The following is a 27,539-nucleotide window of genomic DNA, read 5'->3' on the forward strand; positions in this document are numbered from 1 at the left end:
TAGGCCCTAACTCAGAAGAGATACATGTTGAGAACCTGTCTTAAAACTGTTCTCACACATTATGATTGTCCTCTACATATAGCCAGGTAATTAAATAATATTTTGGAAACAAGTATTCAGACACTATATAGAATCAAAAGGCTTTATACTATCTTTTACTTTTGCTACAAATTTATTATCTTATATATTAATATTAAAGTCACTTGATCAAATGGATAGTTTTTAGTCTTAAAGTTTGTCTACAATAACAATTTTCTTCCAAGACATTTGAAAATTAACACAAGGAAGTTTTGAACATCCAAAAATTAAACATATAGTGATATTTACCTGTGAAAATATCACATTGAAATCTATTTCTTTGTGTGTTAACTAAAGTTTAATTAGAAGAAAATTTATTAAATTATTTGTGCTTAAGACTTTTGACTATGAAAAGCACTTAATCTTTGAGCACTTACCCAGAGACTATTTCTAAACTTATATAACTCAACCCACAATTGCTCAATATCCTGTGTAATTCACCATAACACCATGATACAATCTCCTAACAATACCAGCTTATTGCTGAAAATGTAACCAAAGAACTGCTCTTTTCTTCCTTCCTTCCTTTCTTTCTTTCTTTTTCGTTTTCTTTCTTTTTTCCAGCCGAGAGTCACAGGGTCTATTTCCAGCAAGCATTAAAACAAGAATGGTTCCCAGGGATCCTGCAGTGAATGTGCGCTGGTTATTTAGAGATGCTCAGTCAGGTTCGTGTTGTTGAAAGATCAGTGTTGATCATTTGTTCTGTTCTTGCTGGCTCATCCCTGGTAGCGCTCACCTGGAAACATCATATGTTTTCACATCTCCAGATTCTTCCTGTCCAAACTAGCACCTGTGCTACAAAACAATATCATCCCTTGCTGCTTTCTAGGGTGAGAAGCTCTACATCAGAAACCTTGGAGTATAGCAGAGCCTCATGAAATGATCAGTTTATTGGTTCTTCAACCTCACAGTTAAATTTTTACTTTATAAATTGTGATTTTCCTTTAGTTTTAATGTGTTTGGTCTTTTCCTAATTGATCAATGGCCTTCCAGTTCTAAAAATCAAACTGGAGATAATGTCTTTGAGGTTTTTTTTTTTTTTTTTTTTTTTTTGAGTAGGGGCAGGTTATGTCTAAAAAGAAAATAGAGGCATTCCTAACTTAAGCTTAAATCTATATCCACAAAACATTTTTAACATGCCTATAACTAAAGTACATAGTAATTGTCCAGGTGGGAAAGTGGATAATTGAGGCAATTGTTCATTAAATAGAATCCTGTTTTCTTTCCAATAAAAGATATGGAATAATTTATAAAAACAAAGGAGGAGCAAATAATTTCTTCAATTATTATTATTGTTATTGTTGTTGTTTTTCAAGACAGAGTTTCTCTGTGTAGCCCTGGCTGTCCTGGCACCCACTCTGTAGGCCAGGCTTGCCTCGAACTCACACAGATCTACCTGTCTCTACCTCCCAAGTGCTGGGATTAAAGGTGTATGCCATCACCGCCTGGCATATTTCTGCAATTTTTAAAGGAAATGACCTCTCAGACTATTGAACAAAACTATGTTGGTTCAACAGGTATTGATTAAGGTACATGGGTTTGTTTTCTAACCACCCAAGCATCTTACACCTTGCTCTGATCAGAGCAAAAAAGCAGAATGAAGGTGAAAAGTATGAAACTATTACTCTAGGACATCTCTTAGAAACCAGGTTAGAAGGGTAAAGAAATTGGAAGCTCAGCTCTATAGGATCTAGATTTAATTAGTCTATGGACAGAGAATATGTTTTACATTTTGATGAGTTTTTTTCCTAGTACTGAGTGAACAGATGTTGATATCTAGGCACTCAAAGGTTTTATCATGAGATATTCAAGTTGTATTAGAAAGAATGGTCTGAAAACTCCACAGAGAAAGAGTGTTTGAATAGCATTGCAGAACACAAGGTACCAGCTTTGGAGATAACTGACCACAGGGTCATTCATCTCATTGTTCTTTCTTTCATCTCATTGTTCTTTCTTTCTTTCTTTCTTTCTTTCTTTCTTTCTTTCTTTCTTTCTTTCTTTCTTTCTTTCTCTCTCTCTCTTTCTTCCTTTCATCCTTCCTTCCTTTCTTTCTTTACTTCCTTCATTCATTCCTCCTTCCTTTCTTTCATTCCAAAGGGAAGATGTAAGTTATTCTTCTAGACCTGTAAGATCTCTGTTCTTCCTCATTATTTTTTTGTTTACTCCTTCTTTGAGTGACACAACCTCATATCTGAGAAGAACAGAGCCTGCACATTGTGTAGATGGACAGATACACCCAGTGGCCCATCTTCCTGAGTATGAAACACTCTACCATGTCATTTGGGCCAGATAACATTTTTTAATAAGTGAGCCCTGAGCAACATAGTTCTGATTTTCTTCTTGTTTTGTTCAATGATGAGATGAAAACAGAGACAATGAACACAGAAAAGCATGCATTTGCAAACCATTCAAACTTATGACACATTGATTAAATCTGTGACATTCTGTGGTGTCTCTACTTGGCAAAGTAACAGAAGAAAGGTTGGAGTGGTGGTCATATTTAAAACAGAGGAGCCTAAATTCATATTGTTGACATAAACATACCAGACTTAAGGAACATCAAACAATATTTCCTTAAGATTATTTAATGTCATATTTTAAAAGATACTTCATATTGGTGATGATTTGTGTATTTCTTATGACTAATGTTATCTACCACTAAATGTTTATGTCATTGATAGATGCCTATCTCTTTAAGAGGATATGTAGGGTTCTCTTGCTAAGAACTAGAAATGACGATAGGATACATATTCCACTGGGATTGTTCTGTTAACATTGATTTTATCCATGGTTGATTGACCATTCTCCTCCTTAAGGAATGGTATTGTAGTACTATTGAAACAACATGCCTAGTGGTCTGAGTCCACATCAAAAGAACCCATTCTTTGTCCATGTTAAAAGAACCTCTTTTGGACCAGCTGTGGTTTTAAACTTTTTTTAAACTTTTTTTCAGGAGTTAAACCAGCTCTCAAGGAAATCACTTCTCAGGTGACATGAAATAGAGATCAAACAGAGCTACCTTAGAGGGGGGATGAGCAACAAAGAATCATGACTTTAAGGTCATTATTTAAATGCTTATTATTTAAATGTTTTCAAAAATAGATAATATATAGGTACATCCCTCTCTCTCTCTCTCTCTCTCTCTCTCTCTCTCTCTCTCCCTCTCCCTCCCTCTCCCTCTCTCTCTCTCTCTCTCTCTCTCTCTCTCTCTCTCTCTCTCTTTCTCTCCTCTGCCCGCCCCCCTCACGAATGTATAAACACACTCATAAGCACACTGAAAGAAACAAAGTAGATCGTGGAGCCTCCCTATATTCTGGCCCACATACACATTTAACTTTGATTCCACTATGACCAGAAAAAGAACATAATTCAACACTTGTGTAGTTTCTTTACAGCTTTCATAACAATAAGTAATTGTTAGCAGCGTAATCATTTAAAAATCTTCTCACATTTTGCTAACTTTTGAATGTCATAAAAATAAATGGAATAGAATATTCTTTAGTCTATTTAAAAATAATTCAGCATTGTTTGAAATATTTAAAATATCTCTGAAGCTGGGTATACAACTCAGTGGCAGAGCAGGTTGCATAGCATGTGCAAAAAGAGTTAGGTGTATTGCCAATAACACACACACACACACACACACACACACACAAATCTTGGCTCCTCTTATGTCCACCCAATGCCTATTTTCTCCCTAAGGAAATGAAACAGAATTCAGACAGAGTGAATAGAAAATGCAAACATAACAAAGTACACTGACCTTAACCCTCTTAATAACTAGTTTAACTAGTTAACTAGTTAGTTCACTAGATAACTAGTTTAACTAGTTAGCAGAGTTTAATTCAACTGTCATTTTGAGTCTGAGAGAGCAACTTTCAAATCTAAAAGAAATGGCTAAGTCAGCATTTTAATAAAGCACAAGAGAGCAAACTACTTTGTTAATAACAGATGTAAATCCTAGGTGAATCACTTAGGAGGTTCAGCTGAAAAGTATATGCCTGCTTATGAGTTGCTTCTTGAAGATAAGTCAAGAACCGTGTGTGTGTGTGTGTGTGTGTGTGTGTGTGTGTGTGTGTGTGTGTGTGTGTGTGTGTGTGTGTAGCTTATTGATTTCCTGCTTAGCAAATGAAAATGACAAAGTTAATGAAATTGTGTTTCTAAGTTTTAGTTGTGTGAATTAATACTAGGGTCTTTTTTTAAATCTCACTACTCTATTAATATTTGAGTTTATAGGTTAAATGTGAATTCCATTCTTCTGGCTTAATACTGAATGATGAGTTGAGAGTCATGCTTCAAGCCAATTTATGGGGAAAAGAGCCTGCAAATTGGCTGAGAGAAAGGAGAAAGGATAAGGCAGGAGTAGAAGGATTGCTGTTAGAATTCAGGCATTTCTACTGGCCTGTCCTTGTGGTTCTAACAGGATATGCCCTCAGCTGCAGCCACTAAGAGTACCACCTGTGCACATTCACTATATTCCCTTTTAAAAAGGCCCTGACAACATCCCAGTTTCCTCTCTGTCTCTGTCTCTCCCTCTCTCTCTTCTTCTCTGCCTGCCTCTCTGTCTCTCATTATCTCTCCCCACTCTCCTTTCACCTCTCTTCTCTTCTGCATCTCCTGTCCCCAGTGGCTGGTCTCTCCTCTCCTTTCTCCCCCTTTCCATTCACTTTTCCCAGTAAAAGCCCCTCCACACAAGCTCTGTCACATGGCATCTTTCTCTGGTGTGCCACTTTTTTAAATTACAAAAATTGCTTTCTGAAAAATGTAGTCAGTTATTCAAATCACAGGGTATCAAATCCAAGATTCAGTTAGGCTTATGTTAATATGTGGTATGATCCTCAATAAGTGAGGATCAATAAGTAGATACCTTAGATATCAATAACAGTTCAATCAAAAGATAGGCTCAAATTTTAGAATGAACTAAATTGGGATCTAGGGTATGGAGATGGATCAACAGCTGAGAGATCTTGTTGCCCAAGTATGATGACTGTTTGACCTTTGCCAGAATCTCAGCTTCTACATAAAAAGCTGTGTATGGCTTTACATGTGCCTATAACCCAAGCACTGTTTCACTTGGCGAGAGACCCTGTCTCCAAGGAATGAGGCAAAAAGTGATGGAACAGGATACCCATGTTTTCCCATGACTTTAACACATGCACACCTAAGTCTCTCTCTCTCTCTCTCTCTCTCTCTCTCTCTCTCTCTCTCTCTCTCCTCTCTCTCTCTCTCTCTCTCTCTCTCTCTCTCTCTCTCTCACACACACACACACACACACACACAAATAAAATGAGATATAGTAGGCAGTACATCACTGGGTTGACATGAAGACAAGAAGTAATCAGAAAATAGTAAAATGAAATGGGTTGATAATTGAAGCAAATAAGGCTGTACTTGATAATCTAAAGTTATAAAGAATTGCCAAGTAATAGGATCAGGCATGGAGAAGGCAGTGGGAATGAGGTATAAAGTGGAAAGTCAGGCAGCTTGATGACAAGGTAGATGTCTTTGTGATTATTTTGGGTTCAGAGGACATTATATTTTAGCACAGTAAGATCACTCCTGGCTCAGAAACATGTCAGCCTAGCTTGAACTGAGCACATAACTGGATGAATCTAATCCTGGCGATGCTGTATTAGTGCTGAAAGCTGAGTAGGTATGAGAGGATAGTAACAGAAGCTAAAATGAGGAAATACGGCTCAGAGGAAATTACATAATCAGCCTAAGAGCACAGTAGGGCAATCGGAGAAAGCTACTGCTACAACATGGGTGTCCTACTTTTCTGTCTTTATTCTGTCCTTTAGTGATTACAAAATGGGAAGTCATGCTGACTCTTTTAGAGCTCTGAGTATAATCCATGTGGATATGTCCAGATCAAGGAGAATGGACAGAATCCTGGAGACGCTTACACCAGAAAGGCTTTCCTGGGTCAGGTGCTTCTTTTGTAATAAATAATCATCAGTTTTCCAGCCTGGCTGTGTAAGAGATAATGTGTGGATCTTTAAAAATTATCCTGGTTACCAAAGAAGATCTTTCACTAAGAAATTGGAATTTACATGACTTAGGCTAGAGCCCAACAATTCCTGGCATGGACAGAACAACATATATTTCCATTTTGCCATCTATAAAAAGGTGATGTGTCTACAGTAACCCTGGTATTGACCACTGTGTGACCCCCAATTTCATTGTTTTACCCCCTTTATTGATAAAAGTGCATATGCTCACAACTTCTAGATTATTAGGAGCATCAAGAGAACATGGAATGTAAATTAAAGCAGTATAAACACCATGAAGAACTCCACAGATGCTCTGTTGTAAGGTTCATGTGTCTGATGTCTCAGGAATGGGATCTAACTTTTTGAAGGTGTCTCTGTATGAAAAGATCTAAACAAGGAAACTCTATGTTGTGTCTTCAAAATGAAAACAACTTCAGTATCAAAATCAGCTTATTTTGTTTCTTTTTAGACTCTGGGAAGCTAGATTTTTATTGACAGTAATTCAGTAAGAGACAGCCATTCATAAAACACTACTGAAGATGAATGAATACCTGGGAAATGATAGTCTTAGGCATTAATTTTGCTTGTCTATAGCCAAAAGAAGATCTGAAGGCAAAGATAAAATATAAGGAGACTATGCATGTTCATACTTTATTTTAAAGTCTCAAAAATTTTGGTATGTCATAAGCATGTTCTTGCATGTGTATTTTACCATGGGTGTATATCCAGAAGGAGACCACAAGTTGACTTCAGGTGTCTTATTCCATCACTTTCAACATTGTGTTTTCAATCATTGTCTCTCAGTGAACTTGGAACTCTCCATTTGGCAATACTGGCTGGCCAGTTAGCCCCTGGGATCCTCTTGTCTCTGCCGCTCAGTATTCAAGTTACGGACACATACCACTGCATCCCACTTTTAGGTGGGTACTGGAGATTAAAGTTTAGGGCCTCAGGCTTACACAGGAATCACTTTACCCTTTGAGTCACCACTCCTGCCCTAAATATATTTTTCATATGAGGAATGTCAGCAATTCATCTTGGATGATGAGAGATCAAAGGATTCCATCCCAGCAAGGTTGGCCCTACAGTGGTTTTATAGAGCACAATCAAAGTGACTGGATCTCAAATCTAGTGCTACCTCAGAGTCAACTACAATGATATATTGGGGGAAACATCCCCAGTTCTATGGAATCAGATTATCTTTAAGAAATGGATGGCCACATAGAGCCATAATAGATTTCCTAGATGATTCCAAAACTACCTGTCTACCCTTGGCCACAGAGGTAAGGTGTGTGTGTGTGAACCAGAGAAGCAGGTCTGGGTTTCTCAAACTTCAGTGTGCATGGGAACAGTGGGAGACCTCATTAAGAGCAAGATTTGGTTCAACTGGCCCTGCGTGGGATTTGAGACTTTGCCCTTATTATAAATTCCCAGGTGAGGTCTCTGCTGCTTTTGAGTAGCAAGGACCTTGGTCTCATAGGGAAAGACTCAAATCTCCCTCAACAAATAGTTGATGGATTTCAATGATGAATAACCTGGGGACTTAATTACATCAGAAGGAAACATCACAAAACACCTCATTTTAATCCTATTTAACAAGAGCTGGGCTAAAGGTCATGAATTCCTGGTGCCAAACGACACAGGGGGTGGCAGAATGAAAGGGAACATTCCAGAATTTGGTGATGTCTGTTTCTAATACAAAACAGCACCTAAGGACAACCAGAATCCATCAAACTCATTTCTCCCTTTTCTTTTTTTTGTGTCTGTGTCCCCATGCAATGGTAAAAATCCATGTAATGACTTACATATGAATTCATAGTTATAAATTTTGACACACATATATGTATATAGTGATATGACAATGATGCTACCATACTGACTGACAGAACAGTAATAAAAAACTGTATGCTTCTCAAGACAGATGATCTGTAGCTCATTTCTGTGCTAACTTATGAAGGTCTGACAATGCACACCTTTTGAAACAGGATGAACAGTATCCCTTACATTGGATTTCATGGCATTACTGAGTACCCCACTGGTAAAGTAAGTAAGAGGCTGAGTCATTTCCTTCACCCTGCATGATATGTTACAATTGAAACTAGGATACCATATGCTATGTCTAAAATGCTCAGTAGGTCCAGTAGCTTTCGGTGATTCTGCCAGCTTTTAGATAGTATCCAGGCTGCAAAAAAAGGCATGAGAAAATTGTAACTACAGTCTTCATTGGAGGTTTCTGAATAGAGGGGAGATTTCATCAGACAATCATTAACTCTACTGGACAAAACAGATAGATGTCTGACATGCTCTCTAACAACCTCCAAGATCCTCTTTGTTGTTTTCTTGAAAATTTCCAGCCTGCATCTGTCTCACTCATAGTGGTACTGTGTGCACAGCTTCTAATAGAGCCCATAATGAGAATATTTATTTCCTCGTCTTTTACCATCAAGACTGTCAAGAATGTCAGAACAGCTCAAGGAAGTAGATTTCAGAGATGCTGACTGCTGCCAATGGAGACAGGCACATTTCAGAAGTCTATGGCAATTTTTAATAACATTCTCTGTGGGAAGAGGGAAAGAGTTGCCCTCATCATCAGGCAACACAGCCTCCTTGCTTCATCATACTGTGCTATCATTTCTTTGTGCTATCATTACACTAGGGAAGAGAGATAGTTTGAAAATACACCACTAAGGCGAGTCGTTGGGGTCAATGTCATGTTACAGAAGCTTCATACTGTGAGGATACCCATAGCAAACCTCCCATCTTTATTTTAATCAGATTTCATGTTTAGAAATTCTAACGTGAACAAATTTCACCAGAATCAATAGACATCTCTATAGTTAGATGGTTTTCTTTATGAAGGACATACCTTCAATAGTGCAAACATATTTAATAAAGACACGCATTAACATTTATTGAGTTGCAATTATGGAATAATGTGACTAAAAGGGACCTGTGAGATTAGTTGTAGGTTCTTCCCTTCTAAGACAGGAAAGTGATGCCTAGAAATATCAAAACATTTGCAGACTTTAAAATAATTATTTGGTTCAGAAACTGGAGGACATACTGTGTGTTTAGTGCCTCTGATATTCATTTGTAAGGAAATGCATTACTAAGGAATAAACTCCTATTAGAAAGTACACACTCCAGGAACCTAACACTCCCACATCTCAGACAGACTTCGTTGGTTGCTTTCCTTCCCTACTGCTTCATAAACAGGGTGCCTGTGCTTGGACTACAAGCTTTTGAGCCGTCTATTTAATTTTTTTCCTGCTGAAAATGTTAAGTGTGACATTAGTTTAAAAAGGAAGTTACAGAGGTAAGGACAAGGCTCAGCTGGTAAACTGCTCATCCAACAAGGTCAAGAATCTGAGTGTGAGCTCCAAAACCCAAGTAAAACCTCTTTGATGCTGTGTACTGTCATCTCACTTCTGTGGAGGCAAAGACAGGTGGATCTCTGTGGCTCATTGTCCAGTTAGCCCAGACTGCCTGAAAATCTCCAGACCTAAGAGAAACTTTATCTCAAAACAAAACAATACAGAACAATCCAACACACTAACGTGGGAAGCTCTTGAGGAATGCCATCCAAGGTTTTGACCTATGGTGTTGCACACACACACACACACACACACACACACACACACACACACACACACACACACACACACACACAGCCTATCATATACATATAAAGGAAGATACAGCACAAAACCAACAGTAGTTTAAAATAGCAAGTTCAAAAGTTTGCTCTTTCAATCATGAATTCCAAACAGAAAATTTATGTGATTGTGATGGTAGATACCAAACTAAATCAGATCTCCTTTCTAAGAACAGAGATTATTAATCTTTGAAAAAATGATTACTTTAGTTGTACATGGATGAGTGTTTTGCCTATGTGTATGTATGTGCACCACACAAATGCCTGGCTCCTGCGGAAGCCAGAAGAGGGTTTAGATGATCTAGAACTGGAGTTAAAGAGGACTATAGGCCACGATGTGGATTCCAGGAATGGAATATGTGCTCTCTGTGAGAGAATCTTAATTGCTTATCCAACTCTCCAGCCCCTGTTGATTTTTAAGTTTGTCAATGAAAACTTTTGTTAAGGGGCTGGATAGAAAGCCCAGCTTTTTAGAACACTGGCTACTCTTACAGGGTACCCAGGTTTGATTCTCAGCACCCATACAATAGCTTAAAACAATTTATAACTCCAATTTATGGGAAGCTGATGCCCTGTTTTGATCCCAGGCAATAGGTACATTCATGGTATGCATACCCATGTTCAAGCAAAAATAATCACACACATAAAATTAACACAGAAATTCCTTTGTGAAATTCTAATATGTATCAGTACTTAACCCTAAATGTCCAGTAACTATTGTTTGGTATTTCTCAGTATTCTCCTTTAGGAACATAACTATGGTATTTCTCAGGGCATGAGGTAATTGCTTAAAATACTTGATTTTTTTCAGTGTCTTTTGCCCCTTGGTGTGATTAAACAAACTAGTATGTGAACTGTTTCCCCTTAGTTCTATTAGCTGTTACAGCAAATTATTAAACCTGGGTTAGCTTGTCAGAAGCACTAGAGATGACAAAGTTAGATGCTCCTGGCCCTGGAGGAAGAGTAGCCTTGTGGATCTAATCCTTTTATCTGTGGGGTCTGAGGCTAACTCTAGGCAGTGGCCATCAGGTTGGAACTGAGTCACTGTATAGCCACCTGGTATCCAGGGTGTTGGTAAAGTGGTTGTTGGTACAGAAAATCAAAAGAAATACACTTTGTATCAGAATCACAATGGAGACAGTTTATATATCTCTTCCTAGACCCAGAATGGGATAAAATACCTAAGCGCCATCATTTCCTTTTACCCCTGTAGTGATATAATAGATACTGACAGTTTAGCTACACTGACCAAGCAAGAGGATTCTGACTTTGACCAACTTGGATATCTTTTTCTTTGTGTCATGCACATTATGGGATGGAACATTTGTACAATCTGCTATTTTCTTATTCTAATTATGGGAGGCATTCACAACATCCCTTACTGTACATAGAAGGACTATGAGAATCTCTATAAATGACACTATTCCCTCAGCTGGTGTCAAGAGAGAAAGCATTCTGCAAGAAAAATATCAGCCAGTTAAGTGTGCACACATGGAAATATTTATCAGTACCTCCAGAATGGGGTGGCGGGCCGCACAGGAGTACCATTCCCTGGCCTCGACGGACTGACACTGTGCTTCTTGTTCTTGTCTTGAAGTTTTCAAGATCTGTTGGGAGAAATGAAGGAAAATGCATTTAAGTTTTACAGCCCTAAAATACCAAGGGAGACTATCGCTATTTTCAATAAGGTAGTTGTGCTGAAAAATATCCTGGATTGCATCTATACCAGGGAAATTCTGCTTAGCTGATTCTTTTTTTCCTTTCAGATTTTTTTTTAATATGAATTAGAAGCAAGATTGTTTTACATGACAATCCCAGTTCCCTTCTCCCTTCCATCCTTCCTTACCACCACCACCCCTAATTAAAACCCTATCTATCACATATCCTTTCTGCTCCCCCTGGATGGTGAGGCCTTCCATAGGATGTCATCAGAGTCTATCGTGTCCTTTGGGATAGGGCCTAGGCCCACCCTTGTGTGTCTTGGCTCAGGGAGTATTCCTCTATATGGACTCCCAAAGTCCACAACTATGCTAGGGATAAGTACGGAACTAGTATAGGAGGTCCCGTGGATTTCCGAGGTTTCCTGGGTCTGGATCAGTCCCCTGCTGGTATCCCAGCTTGCTTCCCAGACTGATTCTGACAAACTTTCAGTAATATTGTTTCTTACTCCTGGATTCCACTGCTAGACTGTCCAATAAAATGGGCACTGTCCATGTGTGCCTATTTAGACTCAGAATAACTAAAATTAAATGTTTAATTTAGTTGCTCTGGTAACACTAGCTAATTTTTGAGTACTCAATAATTACAGATCATACTGCAAAACACACATAAAGAACACTTTCTATCATTCTAGAAAAATCTACTAAACATTAACAACTTAGGTGAAGAACCTGAAGTTTTATGATCTCCTGTAGTAAGCATCATTTTTACAATACACATTCTTATTTCTGATGCAATACTCATTTCATAAACTTATTTTATGCAATTATAACTCTTTCTATATATTCATATATGTTGATTTATACATATCATATGCAGATTCCTTACTCCCTCACTCTGATTTTTAGAGATATAGTCCCCAGATACAATACAAACTGTCCATGACCTCACAATCTCAAACACACTATTCTTCAGCAACATGCTTCTAAGTGTTGGCATTACCAACTGTTAGATTTCTGCTGCAGCTATTGGTGGAGAAAAAGGAAGCTACAAATGAACAACCCACCATGGAGTTTATTGATGGGGATTGGGGGATGGGGTTGAATTGTGAGCTAACCCAAGGAAAGGCAGAGAGAGAGAAGGAGGGGAGGCTGGACCTTTTAAAGAGAAGACCACGCATGTGCACTGAGGCTTCACAAATGCACAGAGTCCTCACACAGGCCATAATGCGTGGCAGGTGATGTGGTGATGACGTAGCACGTTTCCTGTGCATGTCTGCCCATTGTTAGGGGAGCAGGGTCAGCCAGATGTAAGTCCTAACACCAACTTTATTCTTCGATGTACACATTATGTGTATATGTGCATGTGCATATATAGGTACAGTATAAACAGACATATTTACAAACAGATTATTTTGAGTTCATGCCTGTTTTTAAATATTGATAAGGGGCTGATTATCATTCTTTTGGGGAGAAACTTCTATCTCTACAAGGAGGAGAGAGAAGGCATTTATAGCTTAAAGGTCACAACTAGAAAAAACAACTAGTTTCAAGTAAATAATGAGTGATATAAAATACATATACTAAAGTGGTAGACTTTATTCAATAGAGCATTTTAACCTCCTACCCACACAGCATAAATCCTCCTAATAATGAGTATAGAAAAATTTATTTCTTCATTTTTTCCCTCCTGTCTGAATCATTTGATATAAAAGGCCATTTTTGATTTCAGATTTTTTTCTGTCTCCAGTATGTCATATAGTGTTACAAGTCATGTGGTTATACCCACTGGGTTGAAATAACATTGACTTTTTCCTTGGTCATTTTAATGGCTGCTTTTGCAATGGTAAGATTATCTTATGAAAGATGAGCCACAATTACATAACAATTATAGAAGTTCAGGATCATTACTGTCTATACTTACTATGAAATTTGTGAGTGACATGGTCACATGAGGCTGGACAACCATTCCACAATTACAAATAGACATGTTCCACACACAGTTTATTTTCAGGGAAAGTTTAGGATACATAAAAACTATGCACAATTGAATACCCTAACTATCATCATAGAGCCTTTATCCAGAAACTGATGGAACTAGATGAAGAAATCCACAGCCCAGCACCAGGCCAAACTCCAGGAATAGAGATGAAGTGAGGGAGAAGGGAATACGTGAGCAAGGGAGGTCAAGATCATGTTGAAGAAATCTATAGAGACAGCTGAACCAAGTTCATGGAAACTCACAAAAATAACTCTGACATACCATCTCACACCTGTTAGAATGGCTAAAATAAAAAAAAAACACCAATGATGGTTTATGCTGAAGAGGATGTTGAGATAGGGGAACACTCCTCCACTGCTGGTGGGAGTGCCAGCTTGTACAGCCACTTTGGAAATCAATATGGCAACTCCTCAGGAAAATGGGAATCAGTCTACCACAAGATCCAGCAATTTGACTCTTAGACATATACCCAAAAGAAGCACATTCACACAACAAGGACATCTGTTCAACAATGTTTGTAGCAGCATTATTTGTAATAGCCAGAACCTAGAAGCAATGTAGATGCCCCTCAACTGAAGAATGGATAGAGAAAATGTGGTACATTTACACAATGGAGTACTACTTAGCAAAAAAAAAAAAAAATGGAATCTTGAAATTTTCAGGAAAAAGAATGGAACTAGAAGAAACCATTCTGAGCAAGGTAACGCAATCACAAAAAGGCAAATGTGGTATGTTCTCAATCATATGTGGATTTTAGACATAGAATAAAGGATTACCAGCCTACAATCCACACTGTCACAGAAGCTAGTAAACAAGGAGGACCCTAAGAGAGACAAACATGGTCCCCTGGAGAAGGGGAAAGAGTCAAGATCTCCTGAGCAAATTGGGAGCAAAACAGAAGCGGGGAGGGAGCTAGGAGGATGAGAGGAGTAGAAGAGGAGGGGTGAGGAGGATATGAGGGAGCAGAAAGGTTGAGTCACGGGAAGAACAGAAGAAAACAAGAAAGGAGATGCCATAATAGAGGGAGCTATTTTAGGTTTACAGAGAAATCAGGCACTAGGGAAAGGTCTGGAGATCTACAAAGATGACACCAACTAACAATCTAAGCAACAAAGGAGAGTCTACCTTAAATGCCCTCCCCTGATAATGAGATTGATGTCTGTCTTATATATGCCATCCTATAGCCTTCATCCAGCAGCTGGTGGAAGTAGAAGCAGACACCCACAACTAATCACTGAATTGAACTGGAATCCAGTTGCAGAGAAGAACAAGTGATGGGCAAAGTGGTCCAGACCAGCTGGTGAAACCCACAGAAAAGCTGATCTTAACAAATGGGGAGCTCTTGGTCTCCAGAATGATAGCTGAGATGCCAGCACAGGACTGATCCAGTTCCCAGGAACGTGGGTTTCAGCAAGGAGACGTCGTAAATCTACGGGACCTCCTGTAGTAGTTCAGTACTTATCCCTAGCATAGGTGTGGATTATGGGAACCCAATCCACATACAGGGATACTCCCTGAACCAAGACACTCGGGGGTGGGCCTAGTCCCTATCCCAAAGGATATGATAGACTCTGATGACCCCCAATGGACGTCCTCACCCTCCCTGGGGAGCAGAAAGTATATGTGATTGTAGGGTTTTAGTTGGGGGTGGTAGGGGAGGAGGGGAGGGAGAGGGAACTGGGGTTGGAATGTAAAACATTCTCATTTGTAATTCAAGTAAAAAAAGAAATTAAAAAATAAGTATGTAAGCAAGGATAGAATATTGCAAAACTAACAAACTACTGCTGGAAAAATATTTGAAGATTAGTGTTGTTTTTTACTTGTGAGACATGGTAGTTAAAATAAAGTGATTTATATTTATATTTGTATTTTTAAGACAGGGTTTCTCTGTGCATCCTTGGTTGCTCTGTAACTCACTATGTAGATCAGGCAGGTCTCAAAATCAAAGATTCTTCTGCCTCTGCCTCCCAAATTCTGGGACTATAGGTAGGCACCACCCCTGCCCTGCTATGACTTTTATTTAAAAATACAAATTTTTATTTTAATGTATGTCTTAAAAAAAGAAAAGTAAATAAAATCTTTGAAAAATGGCAAAGAACCAAAAGAAACACACAATGTTCAAGTGTCCCACTTGAGCTTAAAAAAATGAAACTCAGACTTCTCCCATTTTATTTTGTGAATGCTATCCAGTTTTACAGTATTTGAATGCTCAGATTATTGTATATGCATATGATATTTGAGGAAATGTTTAGAAATATCTGTTTGTAGTTAATTAGACAGTATTCCATGTGGCAGAATTTTCCTACTTTTAATGGAAAAGCTGTATTTGGACATATCTGAGTTTGGGAATCATTTCTGCCTCTTACTAGTTGTGCTAATCTTGGACATATCTTAATTTTATGACATGTAAGCAGAGAATTGTATGTGCTTTGTTTTAAATTAAGAATCATGGCAAAGAACCAAAAGTTAAGTGAAATAGCAAAGCACCAAACCTTTTATGCAATAAGGTTGGTCTTTAGTATATCCCATGGAAAAATTCTCTAAGCATGTCATCTAAAAAAAAGTATCCAAGTTGCAATAAACATCAGAGTGAGCTGTGGATGCTAAGAAAAATAAATGATACATATGTCCATATATAAGAGATTGACAGATCTTGAATTGATATTTTCAAATATCATCACCAAACCACAGTCTAACCATTAGCTAGTAACACTGTAATTTTCTATGTCAAAAGGCTGTGTATATGAATTAACAATTTTTATGCTTGTACACTCATGTCCAAGCTTTTTGCTGGCAATATCTATAACCCATATACTAAAATATGAATTATATATTATAAATATAAAATATACAATTTTCAGTACTAAATATATTTTTTACATACTTTATCTATCACTAAAACAAAAAAAATGACAGAGTTAGAGTCAAGCTCCACAGATTTCACTCCAAATGGCTGTTCTAAATGTATAGAAGTTCACTGAGATGTGTAGACTTTGGGTCTGGCTAGTTTCAGTGTGTGTGTGTGTGTGTGTGTGTGTGTGTGTTTTACAAGGTTTCAATGGTAAAGTCTATAAATAAAATATATACAATATACTAAATGTAAACTAGCATATTTAAAGTCATTTTTTTATCTCCAAAGCTTTTTATTAGATAATGACCATAGCAACAACACCAGGAAAGAGAATGCATTACAGGTAATACTTCTTCACCCTGATCATTACACAACTTGCAAAAATATACCCTTGCAAATAATACTGAGGTAGTACCATGTACTAAGTACTTTTCTTACACATATTAGTCTAACTCCATTATGGCTCCAATTCTACATTCATAGCTGATGTAACAGAATTTAGTGTTTTAGTGACCATGCACCTGGAATTCTGTCAGTATAGTACAGTCATGTCTTTCCCTCCAGAGCCAATTAGCTTCACCAGGATTTAGTGAGGTCAAAGGCAAATAGCACTTAAACCAGTTACTTGATAAAGATAGTTTGTGATAATGAATTTAATATCAATGGATACAACGGTAGCTCCATTTCATTTTTTTTTTCTCGAGGCAGGGTTTCTCTGTGTAGCTTTGGAGCCTATCTTGGCACTCACTCTGTAGACCAGGCTGGCCTCGAACTCACAGAGGTCTGCCTTCCTCTGCGTTCGAGTGCTGGGATTAAAGTCGTGCACCACCACTGCCTGGCTGGTAGCTCCATTTCAGTGCACCATGTATTGTCTAGGAATATTGGTCCCAATTTTCCCTTCCCTTTGGCTGAGTACTTAATGTGGGAACTTAAATACCAGGTACAAAGGATGAAACAGGAGGAAGAGGAGGCACAAACAACTCTAGTAAGAAAGAGGAATAATGCCATATAAAGAAAAAGTAACTGAACTATTATCTTTGAGTTTTCCCTTTAACTCACACGTTTGGTTACTAAAGTTATGACTGAATATAACTCACATGTATGACAAAGAATCAATATCATTGTACCACAGTTTCTTAAAACAGCATGCTTTTCTAGCTTTTCATGGGGCTCATTGATATGAAATGCATAGATCTTAAACTTTAGTTTTGTGGTAATTTTCTTTTTCATCATTTTATATAAAATTTTCAGAGATAATGTGCTGAGGGATGAAGAGTTTTATGGTAGATATTTTTCAAATCATATTTTTTGCTGTAAGTATCCATCCTTTGTTTTCTTGTACAACAGGATATTGATATCTATCTTGTTTTTTTTTAACAAATTAGAAAATGTGCTACAGTATTTGGAGTGAGCTAGCTTACCAAGGGCACACAAGAGATTTAGCAGTTAAATTCCTGGATGAATGAAGAGAAGAAAGGCCTTAGGATTGCAACATGCAATCACTAATCAAAAGCCTTAGAGCAGAAAGGCATTTGGAATTCAAACCACAGAGTAAATCAGGGAGTAAGATGGAACACATCTAAATATTTCCTGCCTAGAAAGTTATTAAATGCTGACTGCTGGTTTAAAAAAAAGTAACTTACCATAAATACTTGGACATTGACTAAGAAAAAGCAATTTATTTAAGCCACCATTAAGAGACCAGCCATTGAACATGTGGGCAGGAAGGGCTGAAGCTATCTGCAAGCTGGCACCTCCCAGAGGAGCATATAAAAAGTTGAGTTGTAAAATAGCCAGGAAAGGTTAATGAGATAGTAACACACATCATGGTTTGCTGTAAGTCCACAGAGGAAAGGGAGAAAATGAAGAATGAAAAATGGCCCAGTACACTATGCATATAATGCAGTCACTTTTAGTTACCTATTCTGTATATTATAAAATTTTTAAAATGCAAACATATTATTTTTCTTGAGTTGGAAAGGCCTGGATTCTATTAATTCCCACAATGTATCCTTAGCATACGAAATTGTCAGCACCCATCTTCCGTCTTATTGCTTCCTTCAGTTTTGAAAAAGCAATCAATAAGGAAATCAATATCAACCCAGGAAGATGGTCAAGAAATACATTGGTTATGAATATGATTTCCATAATGATGATTTCATCGTTTATAAAAAGAAAGAGGTATTTTCAGAGAGTAATTCCTAAACCCTGTTACCAGGCAGCATATTTTAAATCATGTCTCGAACGTGTTCCATTTGCTCCCTAAGTGTGGCTGCACATATGCGTGGTTCTTGAGATTGCAGAGGTTCATACCCAGAATAAATCTGAATTCACGAAACCTCATGGCTTGCAAAAACCACATTTTTTTAAACATTCTTTCCACTCAGGAAGGATGAAGAAACCATTAGTGAGACTGGCATGGTTGACTGGATTTCCAAGTGTGACTTTATAGCAAGAGGAAGAATTGCTTAATGGTTTATCACACTGGCTTTAGAGTCAAAGGACTGGTATATGAGCTCAGCACTCATACCCCATTGCTGTGTGATGTGGGTGAATTTCTTAATATTCTTGAACTTCAATTTCTTCATCTCTAGTATCAGGTCAATAATTCCTATCTCATAGGGATTTTGAAAGATTAAAATGATGTGTGTAAAGCACTTAACTTAGTGCCTGCTCTGAAGTTAGTGGTCTATAAGTGTTAGGACAACCGTTTCTGTTTTTGAGCATCAAAGAAAATTCTACACATAGTGACTTACTGGGAGAAAATGAGTTTAAATTTCTAATAAAGTAACACTGACATTTATATGTGTGTCAAAGTCAAAGTTCTATTGGAACATAACACACACACACAGACACAGACACACACAGACACACAGACACACAGACACACAGACACACACAGACACACACACACACACACACACACACACACACACACCACCCCACACCATACTGATAAAACTTAAATATATCATCTTTTTTTGTTTCTAAGCCAAGGCAGGTGCTACAGTCCACCCTATACTTTATCCCTAAGAGTCTGCAGGCTGCAATCTTCATATGATGTTTACTATTATAAATGTTGTAGCTCCATATGTTTTCCTGTAAGAAATTCTTATATAATATTATGGTTTGAGAGAATCTCTTTTGCTCTTTTACTATGAAAATGAAAACTATATTTGTGAAATAGAGACTTTTTTCTCTTTAAGTCAAATGTATTATTTATATTTTTAGATTTTTTTGAGACATGGTCTCAAAAAGCATAAGGTGGTCTCAGATTTGCTATGTAACTGATGATAACCTTGACATTGTGATCCTCCTGCCTCTACCTACAAAGAGTTGAGCCTGTGGGCATGTGCCACTCCACACAGTTTGGTGAGGTGCTGAGGTTAATCACCAGGGCTCTGAGCATAATAAGCAGTCACTCTACCAACTGAACTACATATACTACCAGCCTGATTCTGCTATTTTTCATCACAAATAAAAATGTATTCTTATAAACATTTAGTCATTAAACATAAAGTTTTAAGTGTTCATTCTATACACTAAAATACAAAAAATATAAATCAAAGCTTAAATAGGTTCAGGTATACTAATAGTCATAAAATACTGATAGAAGTACATATATCTTACTCTTTCTTCTTTAGGAAATATAATTTTACTTTTTATGACAGATCTGTGTGCTTGTCTCTGTAGGGAATGTGCAAATGCATGCTGATGGGTACAGAAGAGGAAGTTGGGTCTCCTTCAGCTAGAGTTACAGGAGGTTGTGGGTGTTGGGAACTGGACTCATGCTCTTTGGAGAAAGTACACACTCTTACCCACTAAGGCATCTCTCTTGATCTTTCTAAGTCAGTCACTTTGATCTGTTTTATCCAATGCTCAGCAATTATTTTGAGCTCCTTGTTTGGTGCCAACAATATTGTCAGCCATTTTCTCTCAACAACAACTAAGCAAAACAAAGAAAATCTCATTCTATCTATACCTTTTTCAAATGGCTTCAAATCATTACCTCTTTTTTTTTCTGTCTAAACTAAGGAACACAATGCTTTAAAATATAACACTATTGTTAAATATAATGTTTAATATATACTAAATATAACATTTTTCTAATTCATTTATTTTCATTTCATGGGCTTTGGTGTTTTGCCTGCATGTGTATCTGTGTGAGAACATTACAGACAATTGTCAGCTGCCATGAGAGTGCTTGAAATCAAACCCAGGTCCTGTGGAAGAACAGCCAGTGATCTTAACCACTGAGTCATCTTTCAAGTCCCTAAATATAACATTTTCAATAATTCTTTGAGAACTTCACATATGCACACTATTTTAACATATTCATTTTACAGTTCCAGTTCTCCCCAAACTTATCCCAGAACCCCTCTTCCCACTCCCCAATACACATACCCCCCTACTATAACCCATCAAGTTCATATGTTCCTAGGTGTGTAGATATCCAACACATTGGAGCTTTGTCAACCCACTATGGGCCATACTCTTAAACAGAGAACTGGCTTTTTCTCCCCTAGAAGCCATCAGTTGTCAGTATCATCTCAGCTACATCTGAGGTCTTGGAAGTGTCACTCTCTGTTGTGGAATAATATTATCTTAAGATGTGTTACATTCACTTATTCTATGGAATATTTGTTTAATGATACAAAATTGTGTTGCATTCTTTTATGTTACATTCATTTAAATCTGTAAAACTGTTACTTTGTCTTTCTAAAACACCTGGTTGGCCTAATAAAGAACAGAATGTACAATAGTTAGGCAAAAGATAGAAATAGTAGGGTCTTCCAGCCAGAGAGAGTAAATGGGAGGACAAATGTAGGCTGCTAAAGAAGAAGATTGAGGAACAAGGAAAGAAGAAGGAGAGGAGGACACCAGGAGCCAACCACCCAGCATACAAATAGCCACAGAGTAAGAAGGAAAGAAAGATATATAAAATAGAGAAAGGTAAAAGTCCAGAGGCAAAAGGTAGATGAGATAATTTAAATTAAGTAACGCTGGCTAGAAACAAGCCAAGCTAGGACCAAGCATTCATGAGTAAGAATGAGTCTCCACGAATTTATTTGGAACCTGGTTGACAGGCCCCCAAAGAGTTAAAGAGTAAAAACACACACAACTACACCTCTCTGTGCTGGAATATTGTCTGTCTTGATCTGGAACAGGGACCTGGATCTTAAACTTTGTGTGGTATTTATACTGAAATGTGAATGTTGTTGTTATTTGATCATCTTTATATTGATGGTACATATAGTAAAGAGTGATTTCATTCCATCAAATTGCTGCTACTTAACAAGTCAAAAGTAGCACTAGGGATCCATAGCATATGGCTTTGGGATATCTATAAAAACAATAATTAAATAAATGAAGGAAAGTTTGATCCATGAAGTAGTTGGAAAAGATAGGCAGAGCTGACGAATTTCATGAAGAAATCATCACTAAGAAACTAAGATGGAGAAAAGTATGTCAAGATGGCCAAAGACGTATTTGCCCAGGGTCAGCAACCTTGCTTTTAGTGAGACAGGACACTGCTCTATTCTATTTTCCTTGCAACATAGAACATTCCTTGAAACATATCACTGGCCTGCCTTTCTTTTCAGGAACAAAACTCCAGCAAGCACTAAAGATAACATAGTCAATATTACACACTGAGGAGACTTCAGTGGGCTATGTGGTCATCTCACCACTTTTATAAACAGTACCTCTTCAGAGGAATGTGAGGCCAATTCTATCTAAGTCATACACAGAACACACTTGTATGTTCCATGTGGTTCTGCATATGGTTCTCACAACCACTCTATGAAGTTGGTACTATTACTCATTCCACTTAATAACATGAAAAATTGGTACCCAAAGTCACAGATGAAAGAGACTGAAACAGAATCCAGATATTTCCAACACAGAAGTCCATTCAGTTAGCCTCTCTTATACACTGAGTTAAATAATAGAATTAAAAACATGGAGCTGATTTTTTTTTTATCGGCCCATGTGGCAATCACAGATTCTTACCCCTCAACTATTATTTTCTAGGCCTCACAAGAAAATGAAGTTTGCTTTGTTGCCCTTTGCTCTGAAAGTGTAGGACATTTCAGGAATCTATTTTTATTTCTCATTTTAGTTCTTTCTTTTCCTTCATCTCTGTGACATACTCTATTTTATCTAGACCTTTGTGCTATTTAAGAAGCCAAAGAACAACTCAATTTAAAACACTTGCTCTTCCCTGTGTGCTCCATAAAAATGTGCACCTATCTAACCCATGGGGTGACTGTGATTAGTGGGATGTGGCATCACAAATAATGCTGTTCTGCTTTGGAGACAGGTGCCCTAAAATGCAAGCTGTTATTACCAGCAGTTTTCTCTACAGGAACCCATCTCTGTTCGCATAGCACCCTGACTCTGGAGTGTTAATGTTAGGCAGCTGCAATCTCTTGTCTTTGGTTTCATACTAACACAAGACAAGCAGGAAATAATTTGAACTTTTGAATTTAAAAGTAAGACATGGACTCTTTACTGGGTTCTGCAAGGGGTATTAGGGATTTGGACCCTGCCTACAAAACTGAACTTACTCTTTGCTACTTTATCTCTTTGTTATTTTTACTGTAACAACTGTGTATTTTTCCACTCTTCAAGAGCCTTAAGGCTTACACTATCCTGGGGCCCCTGAGTATGCCAATTCCTTTATTTGAAGTGGTCTTCTAGTTTGGGTATATCAGTGTTGCTAAAATTCCTTCTCTGGAAGACATATAAAGCAAGGTAACTCCTTTTTCTAGGGTCCCAATGAAAAACCAAAGCATGATTCCATCAAAGTTTACTGTGGTGAACCAATAAATATATTGGACCTCCTTACAGAGCCTACATGAGGGGTAACTTACCTGGGTGGGCACTCCTCTCCCAATTGGCAGCATCTGTTAAGCCTTATCCAGCAGCAATAAGTCCTTCACTTTAATTTCATAGACAGAACCCTACTCTAGACTTTCCCAGCCTCTATATAGTCTAGTTCCTCCTTCATGCCACATGCAGAATTGCCAGATAGTAAGGGACAGCAGATTCCCAGAAGAGAGTTTCCTGCCCCATTCTGTACCTTTATCCTGGAGTGTAAATGCCTAACTATCCCAGTAGGGATTATCTTTTGCAAAAAAGAGCACAGCTCAACTCCTCAATATGGCTTTATCAGATTGAAGAACAGTCACTTATGACACATAGTCATTCTTTAGAATCCAGGTCAGATGTGCCTTCCTTGAAGGGCCTTTTCTTGTTGATCTAAAGTGGATTTTGATTCCAGTTAACCTTCCGTACCTTTTCTTGATTACTTCTGCATAGCAATAATCAAGATCACCATCTATTCAATCTTTATCAGTCTTCTAAACAATGTTTAAAACTATCTGAAACAAAACTATCTAGGGTGGAGTACATTTAGCCTATGAAATAATAACACTGCTTGGCAAAAGAAATACAATACTATCCAATGCATTCCATCCATCCATCCAATCCATCCATCCATCCATCCATCCATCCATCCATCCATCCACCCATCCATCCTACCCCAGCAGAGTCTGTTGGGACCAAAATATGAAATAATACCCAGAAATTTAATGAACCAAATATGATCCTGGTTTTTTTTTACAAACTAGTCAGTGACACAACCATACAATAATCTGCTCTTTGTGTGTTAGTTCTTAACCTTTAGGTCACAACCTCTTTGAGGGGGTGTCACATATCACATATCTTGCACATCAGATTACAATATGTCATATTGTAATATGACATATTACAATTCATAGTAGTAAGAGAAATTATACTTATGAAGTAGCAACAAAATAATTTTATAGTTGTGGGACACCACAACATTAAGAATTATATTAAAGGGTCTCAGCATTAGGAATGTTGAGAGCCACTGGAGTTTAAGAATTCTATGATAGATAAACTTAGGATAATTATAACCTTCAGAGAAAGAAATTTAATTCTTCTTTGGATATTTCATTTCATAATCTTTGATTTTCCCCAGTGAAAAACAATCTGGAAGTTAAAATCTATTAGCTTAGTCTTCTTAATAAATGTGACACCTTTGAAGTAAATCGGCTACATCAAAAGAACACTAGAATGAATATTCTCTGAAGAAAGACAGAAAGTCACATATCAAGAGATAGTCACATCCAAGTGGTGGTGGCATATGCCTTTAATCCCAGTACTCAGGAGGCAGAAGCAGGAAAATCTCTGTGAGTTTGAGGCCAGCCTGTTCTACAGAGAGAGTTCCAGGACAGCCAAGGTTACACAAAGAATCCCTGCTTCAAAAAACACGAGAGAGAGAGAGAGAGAGAGAGAGAGAGAGAGAGAGAGAGAGAGAGAGACAGAGACAGAGACACAGAGAGACAGAGAGAGAGACAGAGACAGACAGAGAGAGAGACAGAGAGAGAGACAGAGAGACAGACAGAGACAGACAGAGACAGAGACAGAGACAGAGACAGAGAGAGATATTATGACAAAGTCAGTAATCCATAGGAAAAACCTTGGAAATCAATTACAAATGGAGGCATAAAAACCACAGATCATGATGAAATCCAAGAGTCTACAAATCTGTCAGTCACAGAACAGTTTATGACATACCCTGCTTCAAAGTGAAATGAATCATTTCATCTCAAACATGTTCAATCTATGGCTTTTCTGTTGTAAACTTTCCAGAGATACATGCCTTGGCAATGAACTCAAACTCACTTTGTCAAATTTGCTTAGCACTCAATGGCAATATATCAGAGGTCTCAGGTAGGAGGGGTAAGCTCTGTCTTTCTGCTTATAAATAAATCTAGAAAGACATTGGTTAATTTAACTTAACTTTCTCTAAATTCTATCCCTAAAAGTAGCCTTTGCCTCCTAAGAAACTGTGTTGACCAAAGCTCAAAAGAAGAGGCAGAAGTTGATAGAACTTTTTAGTTGTTTTTCAGCTTGCAGAAAAGTTTTGCTTTTAAGATGACAGAAATTTCCATGTAACATACTCAGTTTTGGGGCATGGAAACAATAAAATAGGGTATGTTGACTCATAAAAACTATACCAGTCATGCATGAATCCATTGCTCCTAAATTTGAATATACTCTGCCATATAGTTATTTTAGGCAAATCAAGGTTATGAGAAGTAACTAGCAACTATAATAAATTTCTTGGGATACTAGGTACTGACTTGGCTGTGTACTAGCTAGAGTATGTTGAAGGGCATGAAAAACAAGGATTGATACATAAGGGGAAGCTCTCAGATGAGGAGCAGCTGTTATGTATGTTGAATTTAAGATGTTTCAGAAACTTCAACCATATATTTTTATCTCATTTAATTACAGTTTTGAAAATAAAACCACCATCAACTCTACATGCAAGCACTGTTTATTCACTATCTATTTAGATTTTGCTAAGGGTGCTGTTTCACATTCTCATTTTCATAAAGAGAAATCTGAGTGCTGGGAGGATGCTATGCTAGAAACAGATGAATGTGTTTATGTCTGTGCACACTGTCAGAATTTATAGAGTAACAAGAAATTACAAGCCCATTGGTTTCAGTGGCATGAATCTCACCTACCCAGATACTCTCTGGCCAAGGTAAATGAATGCAGGACCTTTCAGTACAATCTTAATTACTAATAATATCTCTTATAATACGTGTCTGTGATGGATGGGTTGTACCTGACAGTTGGTGTCACTTGTGGGTCTAACCAAGATAGGGCAGGACACACTTGTATTACTGGCATGAGGAAAGTAAAAACAGGTAGGTACTTAGGCCTGTTGCCCATTCAGTCTAATCTAAACGGTGAGTTCCATATTCAGTGAGAGATCCTGTCTCAAAAATTATGTACAAAGTGATTCTAGGACAATACCTAATGTCAATATTTAAATATTTAGCTTCCACATGTATGCACACATATGTGTGTACACCCACAAAATGCATATATATATGCATATGTATATGCACATATATATACACACACACACACACACATATATATGTGTGTGTGTGTGTGTGTGTGTGTGTGTTTGTGTGTGTGTGTGTGTGTTTGTGTGTGTGTGTGTGTGTGTGTGTGTGTGTTTGTGTGTGTGTGAGTGAAATATGGGATGGAGTGATGAAGCTTATGAATGATTAGACTGACTTCACATTTGACATATTCCTGCTTGCTGAAGCCCTGATGGTCAGGCTTTAGTTATCACAGTGTTTGTCATGTCTGGGTCATTGAAGGACATTCCTCTTCACAGAATTGTCATACCTGTGCATGTAGAAAGTAAAGACAGAATGGATAATTCTGAAATAACAATTTCCCCAGTGGTTTCATCTTGAAATAATAAAGACACCAATTTTGCACATTTTGAGAGAATGCATAATGCATTTATAATTCCTTCAATGAGGAGAAATAAAAATCCATTCAGTACCTACAATAAAGGTAAAATAAGTGTTCATTATAATGTCACTTACTGCTTTAGCCACCAAAGATATATTGTTGGCAAACAAGCAAAAACATCTCTAGTCTTCACAGGCTTGATGTGGATAGGTAAGTAAAAAGAATGCACTGCCAAGATTCATGACTTGAGTTCAATACTCAGCACCTCCACAGCAAAAGGAGAGAACAGATTCCTATAAGAACAGATTCTCTGCCCTCCACATATACACTATGGCATCCAAATTCACAAATGTATACACATACACAACAAATTGATATATAGTATTTTAGAATGTATTTACATATACAATTTAGTGAAAGTAGAATTTTAAAAATATCAAAAATTCTACTGTGTACAAAACAGCAGAAACTAAAATAAATAACTTAAAAATAAGTAATTCTGTTGGTAATATATGCTACAGAAATAAAATAGGCAAACAAAATAGAGGATTTTTTTATATGAAACCTGTAAAGAGATAATGCTATAATGTTAAACCTTTTTACTTCCTATCCTACTTCTAGGTGTGGGAGGATAAATCATTCTCTCTTGCCAATTCAGTTCTGGTCCCCAGCTGAGTCTGCCAAGAAGGGTACAAAATAATGCCAATGACACAGCAGTCCTAGGTGAGTCTTGTAGTGTGCAATTTATAACGGTGGGTGAAGTCATCTTGGGTCATGTAACACCAGAGGAAACTAATAAGTATTTTCAGCTTACATTTAAAGTTTAAAATTTCTCAACAGCAAAACAAAACAGACTCCAAAGGACAAGAGAAGAAAGGAGTGAACAGTACAGGAGATGTGAATGTGTACACTAAACTTTAAATGAAGAGAGTTTTCCAACTTCTATTTCGATAAAGTCCTGGTATTAGATGGAATTGCTCTGTTC

The 27,539-nt window shown here is 37.5% G+C and overlaps 1 protein-coding gene across 1 annotated transcript in view; it reads right to left on the reverse strand.

The window, feature by feature from the left end:
- The window catches only part of Cntn4 (contactin 4), a 341,374-nt gene that overhangs the window by 250,309 nt on the left and 63,526 nt on the right, over positions 1-27,539 (reverse strand). Inside the window, exon 3 of the mRNA XM_035449031.1 lies at positions 11,238-11,333. Within this exon, the coding sequence (XP_035304922.1) occupies positions 11,238-11,333 (96 nt within the window). The remainder of the gene's footprint in view (positions 1-11,237; positions 11,334-27,539) is intronic.

The sequence above is a fragment of the Cricetulus griseus genome, chromosome 8 (assembly GCF_003668045.3).
Source record: "Cricetulus griseus strain 17A/GY chromosome 8, alternate assembly CriGri-PICRH-1.0, whole genome shotgun sequence".
Classification (NCBI taxonomy): domain Eukaryota; kingdom Metazoa; phylum Chordata; class Mammalia; order Rodentia; family Cricetidae; genus Cricetulus; species Cricetulus griseus.